The sequence below is a fragment of the Aethalodelphis obliquidens genome, unplaced genomic scaffold, assembly GCF_003676395.1.
Source record: "Aethalodelphis obliquidens isolate GAN/ISIS:26980383/991018 unplaced genomic scaffold, ASM367639v1 scaffold63, whole genome shotgun sequence".
In the NCBI taxonomy this organism is placed as follows: Eukaryota; Metazoa; Chordata; class Mammalia; order Artiodactyla; family Delphinidae; genus Aethalodelphis; species Aethalodelphis obliquidens.
In genome coordinates this window covers 1,579,093-1,603,666 of record NW_020838007.1, presented here as the reverse complement: position 1 = coordinate 1,603,666, position 24,574 = coordinate 1,579,093, and the positions used below count along the sequence as shown (strand labels likewise).

General features: G+C 48.6%; 1 protein-coding gene and 1 non-coding gene across 3 annotated transcripts; one reads left to right on the top strand and one right to left on the bottom strand.

Annotated features, from left to right (window-relative positions):
• Positions 1 to 11,460: 11,460 nt before the first annotated feature.
• TRNAG-CCC (transfer RNA glycine (anticodon CCC)) lies at positions 11,461 to 11,533 on the bottom strand. Its single transcript has one exon. It is a non-coding gene; the product is annotated as a tRNA-Gly (tRNA).
• A 7,386-nt stretch (positions 11,534 to 18,919) lies between these two features.
• Positions 18,920 to 24,557, top strand: SLC7A4 (solute carrier family 7 member 4). 2 transcript variants are annotated; one of them, XM_027088643.1, is made up of 4 exons: positions 18,920 to 22,063; positions 22,476 to 23,116; positions 23,372 to 23,480; positions 23,584 to 24,557. In XM_027088643.1, exons 1-4 carry the CDS (start codon positions 20,812 to 20,814, stop codon positions 23,754 to 23,756), a joined length of 2,175 nt encoding a protein of 724 aa, XP_026944444.1. In that variant the 5' UTR covers positions 18,920 to 20,811; the 3' UTR covers positions 23,757 to 24,557. The 2 variants fall into 2 exon arrangements, with proteins under 2 accessions (XP_026944444.1, XP_026944443.1); XM_027088642.1 differs by having other exon boundaries at positions 23,372 to 24,557.
• Positions 24,558 to 24,574: the final 17 nt, after the last annotated feature.

The window sequence follows — 24,574 nt, the reverse complement described above, 5'->3', positions numbered from 1 at the left end:
TCTGGGAAGATCCCACATGCCGCGGAGCAACTAAGCCCGTGCGCCACAACTACTGAGCCTGTGCTCTAGAGCCCGTGAGCCACAACTACTGAGCCCGTGTGCCACAACTACTGAAGCCCGTGCACCTAGAGCCCGTGCTCCGCAACAAGAGAGGCCACCGCAATGAGAAGCCCACACACCGCAACGAAGAGCAGCCCCCGCTCGCCACAACTAGAGAAAAGCCTGCATGCAGCAACAAAGACCCAATGCAGCCAAAAATAAAATAAATAAATTAAAAAAAATTTATACAAATAAGCAGTCAAGCCATTTTATTTCCACCTAAGGCTGTATTTACCAACCTGATATTAGCAATGGCTTAGAAAAAAAACATGAAGTAACACTTTTCAGTCATTAGACAATAGGCAGCAGAAGACAGCAAGTGATTCCTTAGAGCACGGAAACAAGGCAAGCCCTACAGATGCCCCAGAAGGCTGCTGGGGACCGTCCAGGCTGCAGCTGAGAGAGGAGAAACCCAGGGATCTCCCTGAGGTGAGCAGAGAGAATCCTGTGTTGAGAGAGGTCAAGGCAGCTAGAAAGCCTGGTGCTGGCTTTCTATCTGGAGGAGAGACAGCTGCATGGAGAGAGCTCAGGGAGATCAGCAGGGGGGTCCCGAGTCCCCACTGTGGGCTGCTCAGCACAGGTGGGGAGGGACCCCTGAGCTCACACCTGCCATGGCAGAAAGACATCCTAACTCACAGAGCACTGGGTGGAGTCCTCAGTAGTGGGGCCAAGTGAGGCCAACCCTAAAGGCTGGTCTGAATCCACTTAAGAAAGCTGAAAAGCAAGCCTCAAAAGGATCAAATTGTTCCCAGGTATACTAATAGCAACCTCCCAAAAGCCTAGAAACAGTTGAAAGAACAGCCAAAAAAATCTAACACCCAATAATGTAAAATTCATGTCTGGTATCCAATCTAAACTTACCATATACACCAGAAAATTAAAAAATAAAACCTAGAAAAGTCGGACAATATTACCATATGAAGAGAAAAAGCAATCAATAAAAACAGACCCAGAAATGACAGATGATAGAATTAGTAAACAAGGACATTAAAATAACTATTATATATCTACATGCTCAGGAAAGTACAGGAAAAAATGAGCATGATAAGGAGAGACATGTTTGATATAAAAAAGACCTAACTCAAATTGCTAATGATAAAAAAAGACAATGTCTGAAATGAAAAACACACTGGATGAGATTAACAACTGATTATAAATAGTTTGTAGTAACTATAAATGAAAAGTGTACTTTAAAAATTGTATAAAAGGGCTTTCCCTGGTGGCACAGTGGTTAAGAATCTGCCTGCCAATGCAGGGGACATGGGTTCAAGCCCTGGTCTGGGAAGATCCCACATGCCGCGGAACAACTCAGCCCAGTGCACTACAACCACTGAGCCTGCGCTCTAGAGCCCGCGAGCCACAACTACTGAGCCCATGTGCCTAGAGCCCGTGCTCCGCAACAAGAGAAGCCATGACAATGAGAAGCCCGCGCACCTCAACGAAGAGTAGCCCCGGCTCACCCCAATGACAGAAAGCCCGTGCACAGCAACGAAGACCCAACACAGCCATAAGTAAATCAATAAATAAATTTATTTTAAAAAATTGTATAAAAACTAAAAAACAAAAACTCCCCAGCAGATTATATACTAAGAACATTTGAGAATGATGAAAAAGTTCTGGAAATAGTGCTGATGGTTATACAGCATGTAAATGTACTTAATGCTACTAATTAAATGGTAACTTTTGTCATGTTAAAATGGTAACTTTTGTCATGTGTAGTTTACCACACACAAAAAAGGAGATACTCAGCAATAAAAATGAACTGTGTTGCAACAACATGGGTGAATCTCAAAATAATTATAGTGAGTGAAAGAATCCAAACAACAACAAATTAACTCAATGATCCCATTCATATAAAATCCTAGAAAATACAGAAATGTGGATTAGTGGGGGAGGGAAAGGGGGTGAGGCAGAAGGGAGGATTTACAAAGGGGTACCAGGTAATTGTGGGGGGTGATGCATATGATCATTATCTTGATTGAGGTGATGATTTCATGGATAATCAAGATGTTAATAAATATTAAACCTTGTCAAATTATACACTTTCAGTGAATACTTTGTCAATTATACCTCAACAGAACTAAAATAAAAGGCAAAATGAAGACGTTTTCAGGCATTCAAAAGCTGAGAGAATTAATCATTAGCTGAGAGTAGTAGTCACCACTACAAAAAAAAAATGGTAAAGGAATTTCTCCAGGAAGAAGGAAAATCATACTAGATGGAAAATTGTAACTGCAAAATTGGACTGAAGAATGGCAAAACTGCTAAATATGTGGGCAAATATAAAAGACTTTATACCATATTTTAAAAATATAATTGAGCCCAGCACTTACTTCTGGATGACCACTTCTGCAAATTGGTGCACACAGACTTTTTACCTGATCTGATGACCAAATAAATGGAAAATGATGCATGATCTAGAGAATGATATAGGGAATTTTTACATTGCAAATAAACAAAGATATTCTTACTGGAAACACGAAAGTCTCATGAGACTCTTGGTGACTAACACTATATTTTATCTGCACACTGAAACAACACACTAATCAAAGAGAAGGAGAAAAATTACTAGAGATTTGATCTCCTTTATAGCTTCTAATAATAAAATACACTGTATGATTAATGAAACTGTCCGTTGTAATGGGAAGAATATGTAGCAAGTAACTGTGTCACTCATTTGTGATTTTTTTTTTTTCTTTTTGTGGTACGTGGGCCTCTTACTGTTGTGGCCTCTCCTGTTGCGGAGCATAGGCTCCGGATGCGCAGGCTCAGCGGCCATGGCTCACGGGGCCCAGACGCTCCGCGGCATGTGGGATCTTCCCGGACTGGGGCACGAACCCGTGTCCCCTGCATCGGCAGGCGGACTCTCAACCACTGCGCCACCAGGGAAGCCCTCATTTGTGATTTTTATCTTTAATAAATTCAGCCATGTGTAGTGTGATAAGATTAACTCTTTACACGTTTAAGGTAATGCTATAAAGTTAAAAACTGAAAAAAAAATAATTGAACAATAAAGCAAAAATAAAGATTTATTATTGTGGGGTTTACAACTCATATAGAAGTAACATACAACAAACAATAGCATAGGACTTCCCTGGTGGCGCAGTGGTTGAGAGTCCGCTAGCCGATGCAGGGGACACAGGTTTGTGCCCCGGTCCAGGAAGATCCCACATGCCGCGGAGCGGCTGGGCCCATGGGCCATGGCCACTGAGCCTGTGCGTCCGGAGCCTGTGCTCCGCAACGGGAGAGGCCACAACAGTGAGAGGCCCGCGTACCGCAAAAAAAAAAAAAAAAAAAAACAAGAATCCGCCTGCCAATGCAGGGGACACGGGTTCAAGCCCTGGTCCAAGAGGATCCCACACGCCACAGAGCAACTAAGCCCGTGCACCACAACTACCGAGCCTGCACTCTAGAGCCCGCAAGCCACAACTACTGAGCCCGCATGCCACAACTACTGAAGCCCACGCCCCTAGAGCCCGAGCCCCGAAACAAGAGAAGCTACCGCAATGAGAAGGCCACGCACCACAACGAAGAGAAGCCCCCACTCGTCACAACTAGAGAAAGCCTGCACGCAGCAACGAAGACCCAACACAGCCAAAAATAAATAAATAAATAAGTATATTTAAAAAAAAACAACTCAATAGCATAAAGGCCAAGAAGGGGGAAATGGAGGTATTGATATATCGTTGTGAAGTGGTGTAGCAGCACTTGAAGGCAGACTGGGATAAACTGAGTGAGCAGGGTGGGCTGGGTAAAAGCCCACTAACCATCTCTACCGACATCTGGTTTAGTCATCCAACAAGAATGAACATGAAATTGCAGCAATAAGAAATGAAACGGGACTTCCCTGGTGGCGCTGTGGTTAAGAATCCGCCTGCCAATGAAGGGGACACGGGTTCGATCCCTGATCCAGGAAGATCCCACATGCTGCGGAGCAACTAAGCTCATGTGCCAAAACTACTAAGCCTGCGCTCTAGAGCCTGCGAGCCACAACTGCTGAAGCCCACATGCCACAACTACTGAAGCTTGCATGCCTAGAGCCTGTGCTCCACAAGAGAAGACACCGCAATGAGAAGCCTGCACACCTCAATGAAGAGCAGCCGCCGCTCGCCACAACTAGAGAAAGTCCACGCGGAGCAACCAAGACCCAACACAGCCATAAATAAATAAATAAAAAGAAATGAACAAAAGATGGAAGCTGAAGACCTTAAGTGCTTGGCCAGATCACTAGCACCATCTGCATTATCTATGCAGCATGGGCTTTTACTTAAAGACATCTCTTTTGGATAATGACAAACCTGGTTTTTCTTAAAGCCTGGCTTTTCTCAATATATATTTAAAGGTTCTTAAATTGTTTCATATCTGGGCAACTTGAGTTTTTAGGAACCTCATTTTTAATTTGTATTAAAAGTTTACAACTTGCTATTTTCGAAAACTCAACAAACTGCAAACACTTTTTTTTTTTTTTTTTTGGCCATGCTACTCGGCACGCAGAATCTTAGTTTCCTGACCAGGGATCAAACCTGTGCCTCTGCAGTGGAAGTGTGGAGTACTAATCACTGGACTGCCAGAGAATTCCCCACGCACTTTTTTTTCTTCTTTTCCCCCAAGCACTTCTTAATAAAGGTCTTGATTAACACAACATATTCAAATAATACAAAATATGTTTTCTAAATATTTGAACTAAATTACAAATCCAGTAACACAAAGGTATCTGAAAAATCCCCAAATATTTGGAAACGAATAACAAGGGAAATTAGAAAGTATTTTGAATGGAATAAAAATGAAAACATGACATATCAAAATTTGTGGGATGCAGCTAAAATAGGACTCAGAGGGTAACATGTATGTGTATAAAGGCATAAAATCAATGACCTATAAAACTTGATGGAGCTCAGGGCAGGCCACCCCAAAATATACTGGTGGCATATTGATTACTTTGAATTAAAGTTACTTGAGGGACCTCCCTGGTGGTGCAGTGGTTAAGAATCTGCCTGCCAATGCAGGGAGCACGGGTTCAAGCCCCGGTCTGGGAAGATCCCACATGCCGCAGAGCAACTAAGCCCGTGTGCCACAACTACTGAGCCTGCACTCTAGAGCCCACGAGCCACAACTACTGAGCCCGCATGCCACAACTACTGAAGCCGTGCACCTAGAGCCCGTGCTCCACAACAAGAGAAGCCACCACAATAAGAAGCCCACGCACCGCAATGAAGAGTAGCCCTGCTCACTGCAACTAGAGAAAGCCTGTGAGCAGCAACGAAGACCCAATGCAGCCAAAAATAAATGAATAAACAAAATTTTACAAAAAAAAAAAGTTACTTGAGAATCAGCTGGTACAAGAAGAACACTCTGACCCTTTGCTCCCCTGAAAGCAGGAAACAAAGCTCCCATGGGGAGGCATCATGATCCCTGGAGATAGGGAATTCAAGGCTGAGAAAGCTGCATAAACAAACTTTGTTACTTCTTCATTAACTTGCTAGCCCAAGCAAAAACCCCTTTCTTTCCTCAAATCTTCATAAATTACTGATTCTTTGTCTAAAAAGGTATATAAACAGCCTGCTTTGGTCAATTCTTAGATCCTATACTTACAGGACTTCCATATGTACAAAATTAAATTTGTTTTTCTCACGTTAATCTGTCTTCTGTCATCAGATTATTAGACCAATGAGAAGAACCCAGAAGAGGAAAATTTCTTCCCCCCTGCAAACTGTTCTCGCAAATGGAAGAGAAAGAAACACTTCCCAACTCATTCCCTGAGGCCAGCATTACCCTGATACAAAAACCAAAGACACTGGACTTCCCTGGTGGCACAGTGGTTAATAATCTGCCTACCAATGTAGGGAACACAGGTTCAAGCCCTGGTCTGGGAAGATTCCACATGCCTCGGAGCAAGTAAACCCGTCAGCCACAACTACTGAGCCCCCATGCTACAACTACTGAAGCCTGCATACCTAGAGCCCGTGCTCCACAAGAGAAGCCACCACAATGAGAAGCCCCCACAATGAGAAGCCCGTGCACCACAACAAAGAGTAGCCCACGCTCACTGCTTCTAGAGAAAATCCGTGTGCAGCAAGACCCAACGCAGTCAAAAATAAATAAATAAATAATAAAAATAAATTTAAAAAAACACAAAGATATTCACTGTAAGGAAACCACAGACCAATATCCCTCATGAACTTAGACACAAAAGTTTGTTCAAAAATTTCAAATTAAATGACCTAAGCTTCCACCTTAAGAAACTAGAAAAAGAGCAAATATCCAAATTATGCAGAAAAAAGCAAATAATAACTAGCAGAAATAAACTAAACAGAAAACAGGAAAATAAAAAGAGAGAAAAGTCAATGAAACCAAAACCTGGTTCTTTGAGCTGAACAATCAAATTGATAAGCCCCTGGCCAAATTGACCCAGAAAAAGAGAAGACACAAATTACCAGTATCAGGAACAAAAAAGAGGCTATAACTACTAGGATATTAAAGGGATAAATGAATATTATGAATTCAACAACACTGATGAAATGGATAAACTCCTTACACACACTACTGAAGCTCATTCAAAAGGAGATAACTTGGGGAATTCCCTGGTGGTCCAGAGGTTAGGACTCGGCACTTCCACTGCAGGGGACACAGGTTCAATCCCTGGTTGGGGAACTAAGATCCCGCAAGCCGTGTGGGGTGCGGTCAAAAAAAAAAAAAAAAAAAAAGGAGATAAACTGAAGGAAGAGAAAATAGGCCATCAAAATGGCCACATCATGAGACAGATAATTCTAAACACGGGTATTATCTTCTCATCATACAATTACGATCACATCCCAGATTTATAATCTCCTAGCCCTTAAGAGTGATGGTCTGGAAGCCTAGAAATTCAGCTTCTAGTCTTATCCTTGAGAGACAAGGGGCCAAATCATAGCTGATAGTCTAATTCTGATTCCAACCAAACTGCAATACTGAGCCAGAAAAAATTTACCCTTAGGAGGCTGGGTAGATTCTCCAAAAGGTACTCAACTTTGTGATGAGGCTCTAGGATGCATAAAGTAGGATTTAAAACAAAATTTCTACTGCTGGAATTCCCATTAAGTTCACCTTGAGACACAAACCGTTCTAACACAAAGGAAAGGCATCTGTAATGGACAACATTTTCCCAGAGATCAGTGTAATTTCGTTTAGGTTATCTTCACACCAATTCATCACCACCTCCCCCTCACTAGACGTTTCCTAATTTAGTTGGTTAAACTAAGTACTGTGAACTTAGGCATTTCAACTTGAGAAGACCCTGTTATACCAACCAACAACGGCTGAACAGCTCTTCTAAAAGTATTAACCATGGTATTTTTCTTACTTAAGACAAAGGCTTTGCTAAAAATAACAGCTCCTAAAAAATGATGAAATGCACAAATTTCTTCTAATCCTGAAGCTTCCTTTTACCTGTCAGGTAATAGCAGATACCTTTTCTTTATACTTGTAATAAATCACCTCTACAAAAAAAAAAAAATTTGAGCAGCTTGATGTCATGCTGTTCAATAACCAATAAGAGAAGCCTCAAAACCAATTTTTGCAAAGGAATAATGCAGACGTTAATGTGAGTTATTATGTAGTTATTATCTAGCACTCTTAATAGAGTTTGGAAGCTACCGCAGTGATGAGAAGAGAACACAGAGGCTGGGATGACATCAGCCTCATTTAACATCAGCCTCAATTAACACAGAGGCTGGGAACAAGCAAGACGTGAACCAGGCCAGGTAAAGCCCTGTCAGGGGTCATTCCAGCCTCTCTCCATATAAAGGTTTTAGATGTGCACAATGACAAAGGTGTTGGCTGAGTTCCATTGGTGTGCAAAATATTAATGTAATTAATTCAACAATTAACTAGATCCCTATGACCTGAGGACATAAAAATGAACAAATTAAAGGCAGAAGCCTACCCTGATGTGGGAAAACAGGAATTCTCCTATGTGTGTTGCTGATGGAACGGAATCTGAAACTATATACCATTCACTTGTGGTATCCCATATACACCTACACCAGTGGAAACTGCAGGCACAGATTCTTCATTGCAACTCCATGCATAAAAGACTGGAAAACATCCACATGTCCAGCGACTCAGAACAGGCTGAAGACGCAGAACAACACCCTGGAATACTACATGGCAGTAAACAAGGACGCAGGTCTTTGCATGCTGACACGGAGGGAGCCGGACTGTTTGCACAATGAAAAAACAAGGCGCGAGAAAGGGGGGATATAAGCCTACCTATTCCTGTTTGCTTAGTTTTGCTTAAAAAAAAGAGAGGAAGGGAGGGGGAATTCCCTTCCAGTCCAGTGGTTAAGACTCTTGAGTTCTCAATGCAAGGGGCACGGGTTCAATCCCTGGTGGGGGAACCAAGATGCTGCATGCCACGTGGAGCGGCCAAACAACTCACAACCCTATCTAATGGAGGAAGCAACTTTTTCAGCATATACAGTCTTCTCTCACTCTTATTTAAAGGCCTATTTCTGTAAGTGCCCTCGTGAGCTCACAGCACAGCTGAGACAAATGACAGAGCTCAAGAGTAACCCTGGACCGTTGCCTCGAGAAGGAAGAGTCTGGAAGATCGAGGGCAGGGGCTGCTTACTGCATCTGCAGAGTGACCCCGCGCCTGCCCCTGACATGCACATTCCGGACACTCCCGCGCCACCTGGGCCCATCCCCCAGGCCCCTCCGCCCGTCGAGGCCTGTCCCCGGGGCCCCTCAGCAGGTCCAGGCCCATCCCCCAAGGCCCCACCGCCAGTTCAGGCCCGTTCCCCAAGGCCCCACCGTCGGTCCAGGGCCGTCCCCCAAGGCCCCACCGTCGGTCCAGGGCCGTCCCCCAAGGCCCCACCGTCGGTCCAGGGCCGTCCCCCAAGGTCCTGCTGCCCATCCAGGCCCGTCCCCCACGGTCCTGCCGCCCTTCCTGGCCCGTCCCCCAGGCCCCTCCGCTCCGTACCATGGCGGCACCACCTGGCTTCACTACAATCCAACTTCCTCTCAGTCCGACGCCACGCGCCCAACTGCCGACCCGCCGCACCACACGCTGTGTCCTGATTGGCTCGCCAGCCGCGCAACTGTCATTGGCTCCGACCACTTTGGGGGCGGACCCCAGGCCAGGACCCCAATGGCGATTGGCCGTTTCCTTAACGGGCGAACTCGCTTTTGATTGGTCATCACTTTGGGCGGGAAAAGGCGATCGGAAGGTCTCGTGCTGCATTGGCTGGAAGCTGCGGGCTGACACCTGGTCGCTGCGGGTGAGGGAGGCTCCATAGTTTGTCTGTAAAATGCGGTCTTCCTGCAGAGCTGCCCGGGGTGTGAGAAGGGACAGGGCTGGTAACGGGACTTACGGGCTTTGCGGACTTGGCAGATACCTGGAAAGACTATTCGGTTAGCAGCCTGTTACTGGTGCAGACCTCAGTACCCCCGACTCGCGCCAGAGCACGTTGTGGCAACCACATGATAGACTCCCGGAAGGAGGTGCTGTGAAGCTGGGGAGGGTAGTTCCGCCTTCAGGAAATGGGACTAATGCGTGGGTCTCAAAGTATCGCGAGTTTTACAAGCAGCCAAGCAGGGTGGGTGGGCAAGGCAGGCGGGGGACAGGGAGGTACGAGAATGGCAGTAAAGAAGATGGCTGAACTCAGCCAGACCGGGGGGCCTGGCTTTTGGTGGGGTGGGGAGCCAGCTGGCAGCAGAGGCGGGTTGGCTTGGCCATTTTTAGGGGGAGGATGGGGCAGGAGACTCCACAGGTGGTTATTGCAGGAGGCCAGAGAACTACGCACCCACAGACCTTGGCGAAAGGACACAGAAATTCTCAGGTTCCCGGAAGGGGGACTGATATCCTCAGTTCACCACCTTCCCAAGATCCCCCCACTCCTGCTGCTGGTTCATGAGAGAATCTGTGTTTACACCAGAGAAGAGCCCCTTCTTGGCTCTTCTAAGCACAACCTGAATGAGCTGGAATCTTCGTGGAGAAGGGAGGACCAAAAAGGGGTTAAATAAAGAGAATATAAATAAATACAAATTACTTATAATAATTTATAAACATACATTATATACTAATTTAAAGTAAACAAATTTTAAAATGTAGATGCAAAATGCAGATTTCTTACCCTGCCTACCACTGCTAGGTCAACAGAGGCCTGGGGTAATGTACAGAGTAGCAGATCAAACGGTCTGGGTTTAAGCAACACACACCACCACCATGGATTCAGTGGGACTAACTTCAGCTTCACTCCTCCCTTGCTCTGGCAGATTTCAGAGTGCGGTCAGGGCGTTAGAAGGGTTGGGCAGCTAGCTAGGGAAAACCAGAAGCCCTCCTCTTCCCAGGGAGGTCCAACAGGATCGGTGCAAGGAACCGGGGTCAGCCTTGGGCAGAGGGGCCGACAGGAAATTGGGGAGAGAATGCACCCCTGGTAAGGACTGGAACAGGTGGGGACAGACATGACTGTCATTGCCAGGGACGGGGGACATAAAGAAGGAAGAGAGACCACCACCTGGTGGTCCAGTGGCTAGGACTCCATGCTTCCATTGCAGGGGACATGGGTTCTATCCCTGGTCTGGGAACTAAGATCCGCAAGCTGAGAGGTTCAGCCAAAAAGAAAAAAGAAAAAAAAAAAGAAGGAAGAGCTGGGAAACCAGCTCATGGTGAGGAGTAATGGGGGTCATTTTGTAAAGGTAATATGCAACAACATGCTGGTGGACTTTGAACGGTGGAATTTGGGCTAAATTTGGCCCTGGGGAGAATAGCAGACTGGGGGAGGGGGCTGCTAGCATGTAGACAAGAGAGGACAAAAGCTGCAGGAGACGGACAAGAGTGGAGGAAAAGATAGCGATGACATGGGAAAAATGTAAGATTTCTTTTGCCTCAACCGCTTCCCCCCAAAAAAGCTCCTGGAAGCTGGGGAGGGCCTGGATACCTGAGATAAAGGAGCTATTTGAGCCACGTCGTTCGGATGCTAACAGAAAGGGGAGCTCCAGGAGGCAAAAGGACGTAGGGACATCTGAGTCACATGTGGTAGGTACATAGTCTCAGTGACTAAGAGTAGTTGGGAGAGTAATGGCCTTTACCTGAGTCAAGCAATGCAGAAGGGGCCAGTTTAGGGGAAAACAATGGTCTCCCAACTTCTTAGTCTGTTCCTCTGTGTACCAACCAGAGGCTTCATCTCTCTCTGGCCACTCAGCCCTTCCTGTCCCTGGAATTCTTTCTTGCAAACAGTTTGGTGCTTTATCTTTTATTTATTTAGTTTTTAAATATTTATTATTTTTATTTATTTATTTGGCTGCACCAGGTCTTGGTTGTGGTACACGGGATCTTCATTGCGGCATGCAGGATCTTTAGTTGCGGCATGCGGGATCTAGTTCCCTGACCAGGGATCGAACCCGGGCCCCCTGCATTGGGAGTGCAGAGTCTTAACCACTGGACCACCAGGGAAGTCCTTTAATCTTTTATTTTTATGACAACTTGATTCACATACCATAATACTCACCAGCTTAAAATGTACAGTTCCGTGGTTTTTTTTTGTATCCACGTAATTGTGCAACCATCACCACTATCTAATTTCAGAACATATAATCACCCCAGAAAGAAACCCTGTACCTGTTAGCAGTCACTTCCCATACCCCACCCCCCAACCCTCTGGAAACCATTAATCTACTCTTTGTCTCTATAGATTTGCCTATTCATACAAATAAAATCAGACAACATTTGGTCTTTTGTAACTGGCTTCTTTCACTTAGCATAATGTTTTCAAGATTTATTTGGGTGGTATCACCACTTTATTCTTTTTTTTTTTTTTTTTTTTTTTTGGCTGCACTGCGGGACACGTGGGATCCTACCCTGACCCGTGCTGCCTGCATTGGAAACGCGGAGTCTTAACCACTGGCCAGTGGTTTTCCAAAGCAGCTGCACCAACTTACCATTCCTACCAGCAGTGTACGAGGGTTCCAATTATTCCACATTATCTTCAACACTTATTATTATCTGACTTTTTGACAACAGCCATCCTAGGGGATGCATCGCACTGTGGTTTTGGTTTGCATTTCCCTAAAGACTAATGATGTTAAGAATCTTTCCATGTGCTTATTGGACATTTGTATGTCTTCTTTGAAGAAATGTCTATTCAGATCCTTTGTGCATTTTTAAATTGGGCTATTTATCATTTTGTTGTTGAGTTGTGAGAGTTCTTTATATATTCTAGATACAATCCCCTTATCAGATATATGATTTGCAAAATTTTTCCTGTTCTGTGGATTTTAATCTTTTCCTTTTTTTTTTTTTTTTTTTTTTTTTTTTTTTGGCTGAGCCACGCAGCTTGCAGGATCTTAGTTCCCTGACCAGGGATTGAACCGTGGCCACAGCAGTGAAAGCGCCGAGTCCTAACCACTGGACCACCAGGGAATTCCCTCTTTTAACTTTCTTGGTGGTATCCATTGAACACAAAAGTTTTTTATTTTGTTTTTATTTATTTATTTTTTTGGCTGCACTGTGCAGCATGCGGGATCTTAGTTCCCCAACCAGGGATCAAACCTGCGCCCCCTGCAGTGGAAGCGCTGAGTCTTAGCTGGACCCCAGGGAAGTCCCCAGTTTTTAATTTTGATGAATTCCAACTCATCTATATTTTTCTTAGGTTGCTTGAACTTTGGGTGTCATGTTTGTGAAACCGTTACCTGAAAACTGCATTCGCCCCTTGGTGGGTATCTAACAAAAGACAACACCAAGTCAAGGAGCTGGAGAAGGAAGGATTTATTACTTGCAGCAAGTAAGGAGAACACCAGGGTTATTTCCCAAAGCAGAGTCTCTCTGACCAGCAAAATTGAGGATGACTTAAGCTGAGGGTGCATACATGTTCGTGAAGGGGCTTGAGCAGAGGAGAATTCAGCCTAGAATTGTGGCAAAGGTTGACAGAGTCCAGGCTCTAGCTGATTGGATCACGAGGGTCAGAAAAAGTCAACACCGTCATTCCTTAGGTTCCAGTTAATCTGGTTATGTCAAGAAATTATGTCTGGTTCTCTTCCTTCAGGGACCTCCTACCCTACCTGCCTACAAAACCATTGCCTAATCTACAGTCACAAAGAGTTACTCCTATGTTTTCTTGTAAGAGGTTGTTTAGAGTTTAGCTAAACTACTAGATAACATTGTTGTCTTGGGACCCATTTTGTGTGGCCACGCAGCCTGCTGGGGTCTTGAACTGATATTAACCCCTCCCAAGAGTGCATGCCCTAGATAACAGCCTACAGACTCACAGGTAAATAATGTAAGTTCCTGATATGAATTCCTCAATTGTCCTCCTGATAAGCATTCTCTCCCACCTCCCAGGAATGGCCCCTTGTGTGATCCTCAGATAAGCTTGCCAGAACCCCACTCTTTTTGCTTTGAACTGACCAATCCAGACTCAGCCTGGAAACCCCAAAGCACTCTACCTGCAGACCCTAATGAAAGCCTGTCCCCCAGGTCCTGCCATGCTTTCTGCCTGCACTATGCCTTAGCCTCCTGGTGTGGCCCCTCACAGTGTATGGTGTACTTCTTCCAGAACCTGTAACAAACTTCTCTCTCAATTCCTTCCTGGTCTTTTGTTGATCAGAGATTCCTTACCCAACACCCTCAGGGCTCCACTTAACAAATGTTAATTTAACAAAGTCCCAACAGCATTTTTATAGTTTCAGCTCTTACATTTAGGTCTTTGGTCAATTTTGAGTTAATTTTTGTATGTCATGTGAGGTAGGGGTCCAACTTCATTTATTTGCATGAGGATACCCTGTTGTTCCAGACTATTCTTTGCCCCATTGAGTCGTTTTGGCACTCTTGTCAAAAATCGACTGGTCATCAGGAGAATAAGAAGACAAGCCACAGACTAGGAGAAAATATCTGCAAAAGACGTATCTGATAAACGACTGTTACCCAAAATATACAAAGAACACTTAAAACTCAACAATAAGAAAACCAGGGCTTCCTTGGTGGTACAGTGGTTAAGAATCCGCCTGCCATGGGCTTCCCTGGTGGTGCAGTGGTTGAGAGTCTGCCTGCCGATGCAGGGGACATGGGTTCTTGCCCTGGTCTGGGAAGATCCCACTTCCCGCAGAGCAGCTGGGCCCGTGAGCCATGGCCGCTGAGCCTGCGCGTCCAGAGCCTGTGCTCCGCGACAGGAGAGGCCACAACAGTGAGAGGCCCGCGTACCGCAAAAAAAAAAAAAAAGAATCCGCCTGCCAATGCAGGGGACACAGGTTCAAGCCCTGGTCTGGGAAGATCCCACATTCCACAGAGCAACTAAGCCCGTGCACCAAAACTACTGAGCCTACACTCTAGAGCCCGTGTGCCACAACTACTGAAGCCCTCGCGTGTAGAGCCTGTGCTCCACAACAAGAGAAGCCACCACAATGAGAAGACTGTGCACCACAACGAAGAGTAGCCCCATTCGCCGCAACCAGAGAAAAGCCCGTGCGCAGCAACAAAGACCCAACACAGCCAAAAATAAAATAAATAAGTTAAAAAAAAATAAAGAAAACCAACAACGCAATTAAAAATGGGCAAAAGATCTGAACAGACACCTCACCAAAGAAGATATACAAATGGCAAATAAGAATATCAAAAGATGTTCAACATCATATGTCCTTAGAGAATTGCAAATTAAAACAACAGTGAGATACCACAACACACCTATTAGAATGGCCAAAATCCAATACATTGACAACAACAAATGCTGGTGAGGATGTGGAGCAACAGGAACTCTCAGTCAGTGCTGGTGGGAACACAGAACATTCTGGTGGGCTACTTTGGAAGACAGTTTGGTGATTTTTCACAAAACTAAACATATTCTTATCATATGATTCAGTGATCACACTCCTTGGTATTCACCCAAAAGAGTTGAAAACTTACTTCCACACAAAAACCTGCACATGGATGTTTATAGCAGCTTTATTCATACTTACCAAACTTGGAAGCAACCAAAATGTCCTTCAGGGGAATTCCCTGGTGGTCCAGTGGTTAGGACTCCACACTCTCACTGCCGAGGGCCTCAGTTCAATCTCTGGTTGGGGAACTAAAATCCCACAAGCCGCTCAGCAAGGCCAAAAAAAAAAAAAAAAAAAATGTCCTTCAGTAGGTGAATGGGTAAATAAACGGTTGTACATCCAGACAAGGAATATTACTCAGCACTAAAAAGAAATGAGCTATCAAGCCATGAAAAGACATATGACCAAAAAAAAAAACAAAGGACATAAGACAACCTTAAACTCATAAACTCATATTACTAAGTGAAAAAAGCCAATCTGAAAAGGTTACATACTGTATGATTCCAACTGCATGACATTCTGGAAGAGGCAAAACTGTGGAGCCAATAAAAAGATCAGTGGTTGCCAGAGGTTAGTGGGGAAGGAGGGATGAATAGGTGACGCACGGAGGATTTTTACAGTGCAGAAACCATTCTGCACGATACTGTAATGGTGTATATGTTTCATTATACATTCTTCAAAACCCATAGCATGTACATGACCGAGAGTGAACCCTGAAGTAAACTGTGGACTGGAGGTGATAATAATGTGTCAATGTAGGTTCATCAATTACACCCAGTGTACCAATGTGGCGGAGGATGTTGATAGTGGAGAAGGCTGTGCATGTGTAGGGGCGGGGGTATGTGGGAACTCTACCTTTTGTTTAATTTTCCTGCAAACTTAAAACAGCTCTAAAAAATAAAGTCTATTTTTTAAATCAAAAGGCCATAAACTGGCCATAAATTTAAATTGGCTATAAAATTTTAAAAGTTAACTGGACAGGGCTTCCCTGGTGGCTCAGTGGTTAAGAATTCACCTGCCAGGGCTTCCCTGGTGGTGCAGTGGTTGAGGGTCCGCCTGCCGATGCAGGGAACACGGGTTCGTGCCCTGGTCCGGGAAGATCCCACATGCAGTGGAGCGGCTGGGCCCGTGAGCCATGGCTGCTGAGCCTGCGCGTCCGGAGCCTGTGCTCCGCAATGGGAGAGGCCACAACAGTGAGAGGCCCGCGTACCGCAAAACAAAACAAAACAAAAAAATCCACCTGCCAATGCAGGGGACACGGGTTCGAGCCCTGGTCCAGGAAGATCCCACATGCCACAGAGCAACTAAGTCCGTGCACCACAACTACTGAGCCTGCGCTCTAGAGCCCACAAGCCACAACTACTGAGCCCGGGTGCCACAATTACTGAAGCCTGTGTGCCTAGAGCCCGTGCTCTGCAATGAGAAGCCACCGCAATGAGAAGCCCGCACACCACAATGAAGACCCAATGCAGCCAAAAATAAATAAATAAAATAAATAAATTTATTTAAAAAAAAGTTAACTGGACATATTTTTGGACTCTCAATTCTATTTCACTGATCTACGTGTCTATCCTTATTTCAATAACACACTTTTTTTGTTTTAATATTTACTTATTTGGCTGTACCGGGTCTTAGTTGCAACACACGGGATCTCCATTGCCGCGTGCAGGATCTTCGTTGTGGCATGCGGGATCTTTTGGTCCCAGCATGCAGAATCTTTAGTTGTGGGATGTGGGATCTAGTTCCGTGACCAGGGATTGAACCCAGGCCACCTTCATTGGGAATGTAGAGTCTTAGCCACTGGGCCACCAGGGAAGTCCCTGTAACACACTGTCTTGATGACTGTAGCTTTGTAGTCAGTTTAGAAATAAAGAAGTGTGAGTCCTCCAACTTTGTTCATTTTCAAAATTGTTTTGGCTATTCTGGGTCCCTTGCATCTCCATATCATCTTTAGGATCAGCTTGATAACGTCTGCAAAATAGGCAGTTGGGATCTTGATAGGGATTGCACTGAATATGCAGACCAATCTGGGGAATATACTGCCATCTTAACCATATGAAGTCTTCTAGTCCATGAACATGGGTTGTGTTTCCACTTGTTTAGGTCTTAATTTTTTTCAATGATGTTTAGTACATTTCCATGTACAAGTCTTGCATTTCTTTTGTTAAATTTATTCTAAGTATGTTTAAAAATAAATTTATTCTTTTTGATGCTATGTAAGCAGAATTGTTTTCTTAATTTCATTTCTGAATAGTTCATTGCTAATGTATAGAAATGTAAATGATTTTTATTTATTTATTTATTTATTTATGGCTGTGTCGGGTCTTCGTTGCTGTGCGCGGGCTTTCTCTGGTTGCAGTGAGCGGGGGCTACTCTTCGTTGCAGCGCGCGGCTTCTCATTGTGGTGGCTTCTCTCATTGCAGAGCATGGGCTCTAGGCACGCAGGCTTCAGTAATTGTGGCACATGGGCTCAGTAGTTGTGGCTCACAGGCGCTATAGCGCAGGCTCAGTAGTTGTGGCGCATGGACTTAGTTGCTCTGTGGCATGTGGGATTTTCCCAGACCAGGGATCAAACCTGCGTCTCCTGCATTGGCAGGCAGATTCTTAACCACTGTACCACCAGGGAAGTCCCTGTAATTGATTCTTTTATATCAATCTTCAATCCTGTACCTTTGCTAAACTTGATTATTAGTCGTAATATTTGTGTGTGTGTGAATTCTTTAGGATTTTCTATACATAGGGTCATGTCATCTGTGACTAGAGACAGTTTTCCTTCTTCCTATCTGGATTCCTTTTATTTCATTTTCTCACTGAATTGCCATGGCTAGAACCTCCAGTAAAATGTTGAATACAAGTGGTATTCAACATTCAATACAAGAGAGAGCGGGCATCCTTATGTTCCTGATGGGAAGGGGACGCTTTCAGTCTTTCACCATTAAGTATAGCAGCTGAAGGTTTTTCGTAGATGGTCTTTATCAGGTTGAGGACAGTCCTTCGATTCCTAGTTTGGTAAATATTTTTTCTGTCTGTTGAGATGATCATGTGGTTTTCGTCCTTTATTAGTATGGTGTATTACATTGATTGATTTTATTTATTTATTTATTTATTTGGTTGCACCAGGTCTTAGTTGAACCTCCCGGGCTCCCTAGTTGTGGCATGTGAACTCTTAGTTGCGGCATACATGTGGGATCTAGTTCCCTGACCAGGGATTGAACCCAGGCTCCCTGCATTGGGAGCACGGAGTCTTGTCCACTGTGCCACCAGGGAAGTCCCTACGTTGATTGATTTTCATATGTTAAATCAATTTTGCATTCCTGGGATAAATCTCACTTGCTCCTTTTTATACTTTCCTGGATTCGATTTGCTAGTATTTTGTTGATAAATTCTGCATCTATATTCTCTCTCTCTCTTTGTTTTTTGACCAAGCCCACAGCATGCGAAACCTTAGTTCCCCGACCAGGGATCGAACACATGCCCCCTGCAGGAAGCACAAAGTCCTAACCACTGGATGGCCAGGGAATTCCCATCTATATTCTTTTTAATAAGTTTATTTTTTTATTTTTATTTTTGGCTGTGTTGGGTCTTCGTTGCTGCTCATGGGCTTTCTCTAGTTGAGGCAAGTGGGGGCTACTCTTCATGCGGTGCACGGGCTTCTCATTATCATGGCTTCTCTTGTTGCAGAACATGGGCTCTAGAGCACACGCTCAGTAGTTATGGCGTACGGGCTTATCTGCTCCACAGCATGTGGGATCTTCCCGGGCCAGGGATCAAACCCATGTCCCCTGCATTGGCAGGCAGATTCTTAACCACTGTGCCACCAGGGAAGCCCCTCATCTATATTCTTAAGGGATATTGATCTGTACTTTTCTTGTGATGTCTTTGTTGGGTTTGGTGTCAGGATAATCCTGGTCTTGTAGAACGAGTTGGGAAGTGTTCCCTCCTTCTTCTTCCTTTATTTTTTGGTGCTTTATTTTCTCTGCATCCTCCTGGTGCTCCTCTGTGTAACCGCCTTGCTCACAGGGGTCCCAGCCATACCCTTGGAAGTTTAGTTCACTGCGTCAATTGTGCTTGGCCTCAAATATCCATTGGGTGTTAGTGCCTATGGTAAGAGTGTTTCTCTGGGTAGATACAAAGTCAGGGCCATGAAGCACTGCACACCACCTCTCAAGGGGTCATCAGTAAGGCGTCTCGGGACCTCCTGTTACAAAACTGCCCAACCCTCTTGGTTTGAAATGCATTTTTCTGGATTTTTGTGGAGGCATTTCAGAACAAGGAACACCTGCTCAGTTCTGTTGAGGCCACATGGGAGAAAAGCGAGAGGGACATCTTCCCTGCAGGAAGTGGGACCCCATCTGAGAAGTTCCTCAAGACATTATCAGCCAAATAACAGAAGGGAGCAAGGGGGCTGGCTAAGGCAGAGTGCTCCAAGTGGCACCATCTTACCAGGGAGTCCACCATCCTGTCACGAGCCCACTGAAGCAGACAGGTGGCAGGTGCCCTTAAAATCCTATTCCACAAACCACATATAAACCTGAAAACACGTACAAAGTTCTGGGAGAAAAGGCTATCCATTTTGGTTTTGGTTTGCTTGGATGGATTGTCATCATTCTGCTGTGAACAAGTAAACACCCTGTCACACCCACCTTTTCATTTTCAAAGAAGTGGCAGGACAAAGACCCCTCAGTCCCAGGAATAAACATGCCTTGTCATAAACATGTCACGTGATGGGATGCGGGGACTGTCCATGATGTAGGGCTAAGCATGGTGTAGGTGCTCAGTACACTGTGCCTCTCACTGACATCCATGAGTGGGGGGCTGCTGTGGGGTCCCCCAGGGTCCTCCTGGCCTGACGCAGGTGCTCCTTGGCTAGGAGGGGCCTGAGGGGCATCCTGGGCTAGAGGGCTGTGCGTTGTCTCCAGGAGGCTGCTGCCTCCTTTGGGGACATTGTCTGTAACAAGAAGCTCAGAACAGCCAGTGTGCATTCTGCCAATTCACAGGACATTCCTGAAGCCAGGCACTCCTTCGTCAATGTGTGAGGTGGCTTCCTGCCATCCCACTGTGCGGGGGAGGTCAGGACTGTCCAGAGCCACTCAGCCAGACCTCTACCCTCAGCTTACCAGGGCCTGCCTGACTTCTGCGCCCCCACACCCCCGGAGTTGGGGGTGGCTGGATGGTGCCTAGCGGGGTGGAATGCACATGTGGGGAGGAGGGATCAAAGAGGGTGTCTGCCCCAGTGGAACGCGTGTGGGCTCCAGACCCCCACCCCCAGACCTGGACCTTAACCTGCACCTGGCTGCGAGGCCACTCTGGTGGCTTGGGCTTCCTTATCTGTGAAGCAGACACAATGATAGGGTATCCCTAGGACCTGGTGAGTTAAGAGGGGGTGGGCTACCTGGGTGTTTGCGACAGCGAGGTGGGGCCCGGTGCTGGGTCTGGCGCCCTGGGGGTTGGGGCGGGCTCTGCGCACTGACCTCACCCGCAGGCGGGGCAGGCTCAGCGTGCAGAGCGGCAGCGACGGCAGCAGCGGCGGTGGCAACAGTAGGTGGGTCGCAGAGTCCAGCGGAAACAGATTCAGGCCCAGGAGGAGGCGAAGGCTCAGGTACCTGGGGACAGGGTGAGGCAAAACTGGCTCCAGGGGCGGCGGCGGCATGTTGGGGCCGGCAGTGCAGCGCCAAGCTCAGGGATCCGGCGCCACGCCCAGGGCTCCCCGGCTCGGCTCGCGTCAGGTGCGCTGTTCCTCCAGTCCAGCGGGGCGGGGAAGGGGGGAACCGCGATGTCTGGGGCCAGGTGGCCGCCTGGGCTACGCCCAGGGCTGCAGCTCCGCTCCTGTTCCGCGTCCTGGAGGCCTGGCCCAGCTCCCGGGAAGCCTCGGGTTTCCCCCTCGCTCTGGGATCCCAGATCACAGGGGCTTGGTTCTCAGCCATGCTCCCTGGGGCTGCCCCCTTCTCACCCTCAGGGTCCACCCCCACCCCCACCAACAGGCCCAGATTCGGCTCCACCATGGAGCCCCTGAGGCGGAGAGGGCCTCCCACCCACCCCTGTCCCAGCCCTGCCAGAGGGCAGGCCAGTGTTAAGCGGCTCACTACCCCTGGGTGGGATCAGAGGGAGGACGGAAGGCTGGGCAGCCTGTCACTCCCCTCTGGCCCTGGTAGGTGCCAGCAGCTGGCTTGGTGCTCCTCTCAGCTGCCTGCAATGGCTTCAGGACTGCCCAGCACTGCCGGCCTGGCGCGCTTCTGCCAGAAGCTGAAACGGCTGAAGCCGCTGGAGGAGGCCACCATGGAGACATCGCTGCAGCGCTGCCTGTCCGCGCTGGACCTGACCCTGCTGGGAGTGGGGGCCATGGTGGGCTCGGGCCTCTATGTGCTCACCGGTACCGTGGCCAAGGAGATAACCGGCCCGGCCGTGATCGTGTCCTTCACTGTGGCCGCCGTGGCCTCCCTGCTGGCGGCCCTGTGTTACGCTGAGTTTGGGGCACGCGTGCCCCGCACAGGCTCTGCCTACCTGTTCACCTATGTGTCCATGGGCGAGCTGTGGGCCTTCCTCATCGGCTGGAACCTGGTGCTCGAGTACGTCATAGCTGGTGCTGCTGTGGCCCGCGCCTGGAGCGGCTACCTGGACGCCATGTTCGACCACCACATCCGCAACTTCACCGAGGCCCACGTGGGCATCTGGCAGGTGCCCCTCCTGGCCAGATATCCTGACTTCCTGGCTGCCGGCATCCTACTTTTGGCCTCCACCTTCGTCTCCTGCGGAGCCCGTGTCTCCTCCTGGCTCAACCACACCTTATCTGCCATCAGCATGGTCGTCATCCTCTTCATCATCATCCTGGGGTTTGTCCTCGCCCGCTCACACAACTGGGGCAAGGAGGAGGGCGGCTTTGCACCCTTCGGCTTCTCCGGTATCATGTCCGGCACCGCGACCTGCTTCTATGCCTTCGTGGGCTTTGACGTCATTGCCGCCTCTAGTGAGGAGGCCCGGAACCCGAAGCGAGCCGTGCCCCTGGCCATTGCCATCTCGCTTGGCCTCGCAGCCAGCGCCTACATCCTGGTCTCCACGGTGCTCACCCTCATGGTGCCCTGGCACAGCCTGGACCCTAATTCAGCGCTCGCTGACGCCTTCTACCAGCGGGGCTACAGCTGGGCTGGCTACCTCGTGGCGACTGGCTCCATCTGCGGTAAGTGGGGTCCTGCCCTGGCCTCCCGGGGAACACATCTCCAGTTGGGCCTCAGTTTTACCAGTTGTATAATGGACCCGGGAACGGGCTACTTATTAGACTCCACCCAGGCTTGTTGGCAGAGACCTACTCAACCCACTCCCTGTTGTACATGGTATGTCGGTCTGGGCGTGTGCTTCTGTGTCCTTTCCTGGACAGAGGTACTCAGCCTTCACCAGATTCCCCAGTGGCCTGTGACCTAAACTGAGGTGTCCCACTCCTGGGTTGGGGTAGTGACAATCCTGCACCCTATAGGCACTCAGGCTCACTCTGAGAACCCAGACAGACTCGTGCGCATGCTCCCGAGGTGCCCCAGCCGTGGCCCGTGGGGTGTCTATGTGCCATGCTGACCAGCCCCCGCCCTCTGCTGCAGCCATGACCACTGTCCTGCTCAACGGTCTCTTCTGCCTTCCCCGCATCATCTACGCCATGGCCGTCGACGGGCTATTCTTCCAGGCATTTGCCTACGTGCACCCCCGGACACAGGTGCCTCTGGTAGGCATCCTGGTGTTCGGGGTTCTCACGGTTTTGGTGGCGCTGCTGCTGGACCTCGAGGCATTGGTCCAGTTCCTGTCCATTGGCACACTGCTGGCCTACACCTTCGTGGCCATCAGCATTATCGTGCTGCGATTCCAGAAGGCCCCTCTGTCCAGTTCCCCAAGCCCAGCCAGCCCCCGCCCTGCGGCCAAGGAGTACAATTCCTTCTCAGACCACATAGAGCTGGTGGGCACCGAGCAGGTCCCAGCCCCCGAGCCTGGGCAGCTGCGGCCAGCCCTGAGGCCCTACTTGGGCTTCCTGGATAGGTGCAGCCCTGGAGTGGCCGTGGCTTCAGCGATCTGCGTCCTGGTGGCCTCAGCCATCACCCTGGGCTGTGTGCTGATCTTCGGGGACTCAGCCCTGCACCTCCCTCGCTGGGGTTACATCCTGCTGCTTCTGCTCTGCAGCATCATGTTTCTGCTCAGTCTCCTCGTCCTGGGGGCCCACCAGCAGCAACGCCAGCAGGACACCTTCCAGGTACCTCTCTCCACTCCCAACACCCACTTGCTGTCAGCCCACCAGCTCCCTTCTCCCCCGCATCCTCCGCTGCAGCGGGATGACCACGGCTCACAGGCTGGGGAGGCAGCATGCACATCCACCTGTGTCTGTGAGCGGGCCCTGGTCTCCAGAATCTCCAGAGGCAGAGAAAGGCTCTGAGGCCTCTAGAGCAGTTGGGCCCTGGGCCAGCAGCCTCCCCTGCAGCCCAGCCCAGCCCTACCCTTGCCCCTTCAGATCCCCATGGTGCCCCTGATTCCAGCCTTGAGCATTCTCCTCAACATCTGCCTCATGCTGAAGCTGAGCTACCTGACCTGGGTGCGCTTCTCCATCTGGCTGCTGATTGGTGAGTGGGGGGCCAGGCTGGTGTCCTGGGCCGGCTGCAGGAGGAGGGTGAGGAGGGCGAGCAGGGCTGAGACCTGCCATTCATGCTCGCGCCACCCCTGCAGGACTCTTGGTATATTTCGGCTATGGCATCTGGCACAGCAAGGAGAACCAGCGGGAGCTGCCGGGGCTGACCATCACACGCTATGTGGTTTTCTCTAGCGGCAGCCTGGAGGAGACAGTGCAGGTTGTGCAGCCCCCCAGCCAGGTGCCAGCCCAGGAGCCCAGCAGTCCATGAGAGCTACCTGCCCTCCATCCAAGGCAGCTCCGGTTTGCGGGCCTGCCCACGCTAGGGGGGTCCTTCGGACTGTAGTTCAGGGGCTGAGCTTTGAGTCTTTGGAGCCAGTGTGGCCAGCGCTGGTGTGGTGGACTCTTTGTGCAGTGCCTTCCAGTTTATGTCCAACTCCAGCAACCTGGGCAGGTGGGGTAGGGAGGGTCGGGAAGAAGCCCCAGCCTCAGGAATCCATGATAATAACTGCTTAGCCAGCCATGTGGCCTGTGTCGTGTCCATTGTTCTTTGCGGCACTGAGTCCTCACCTGCCCCCAGGAACCACGCGATTGTCCCCAGTGCAAAGCAAAGGTGCAGAAGTTCTGCAAGGGGGAGATGCCAGCCCTGGGACAGCCCTTAGTCGAGGACACTCAGGCCAGTGCCCTCTGCCCTGCTCAGAAGGCACTATACATACACCCATATGCACTAGGTACAAGAGGGGCAGTGTCAGGCTCCCCTCCTCTGGGGGATGGGTCCAGACAGAAGTGCCCGGGCCCCAAGGAGGCCACCTAGAAAGGGCAGCAGAGTTCGGGGTCCCCTTGGTTTCTCCAGAGCATGGCATGTGCCTGAGGCCTGCCTAGGGAGGCAGAGGCACACACACAGCTTCAAGCATATATCCACGTGCCCGCGCGGCTACCCTGGGGTGCGCACTGTGTGCAGACTGAGGCAGCAGCTGTTTCCAAGCTCAGACCCTGGTGCTGCTCTCCAGCTGCCCCAGGGGATGCGTGCGCAAGAGCCTGAACCTGCCCCAAGTGCCTTCCAGCCCCCCTGGTCCTTGGGGTGGGGTC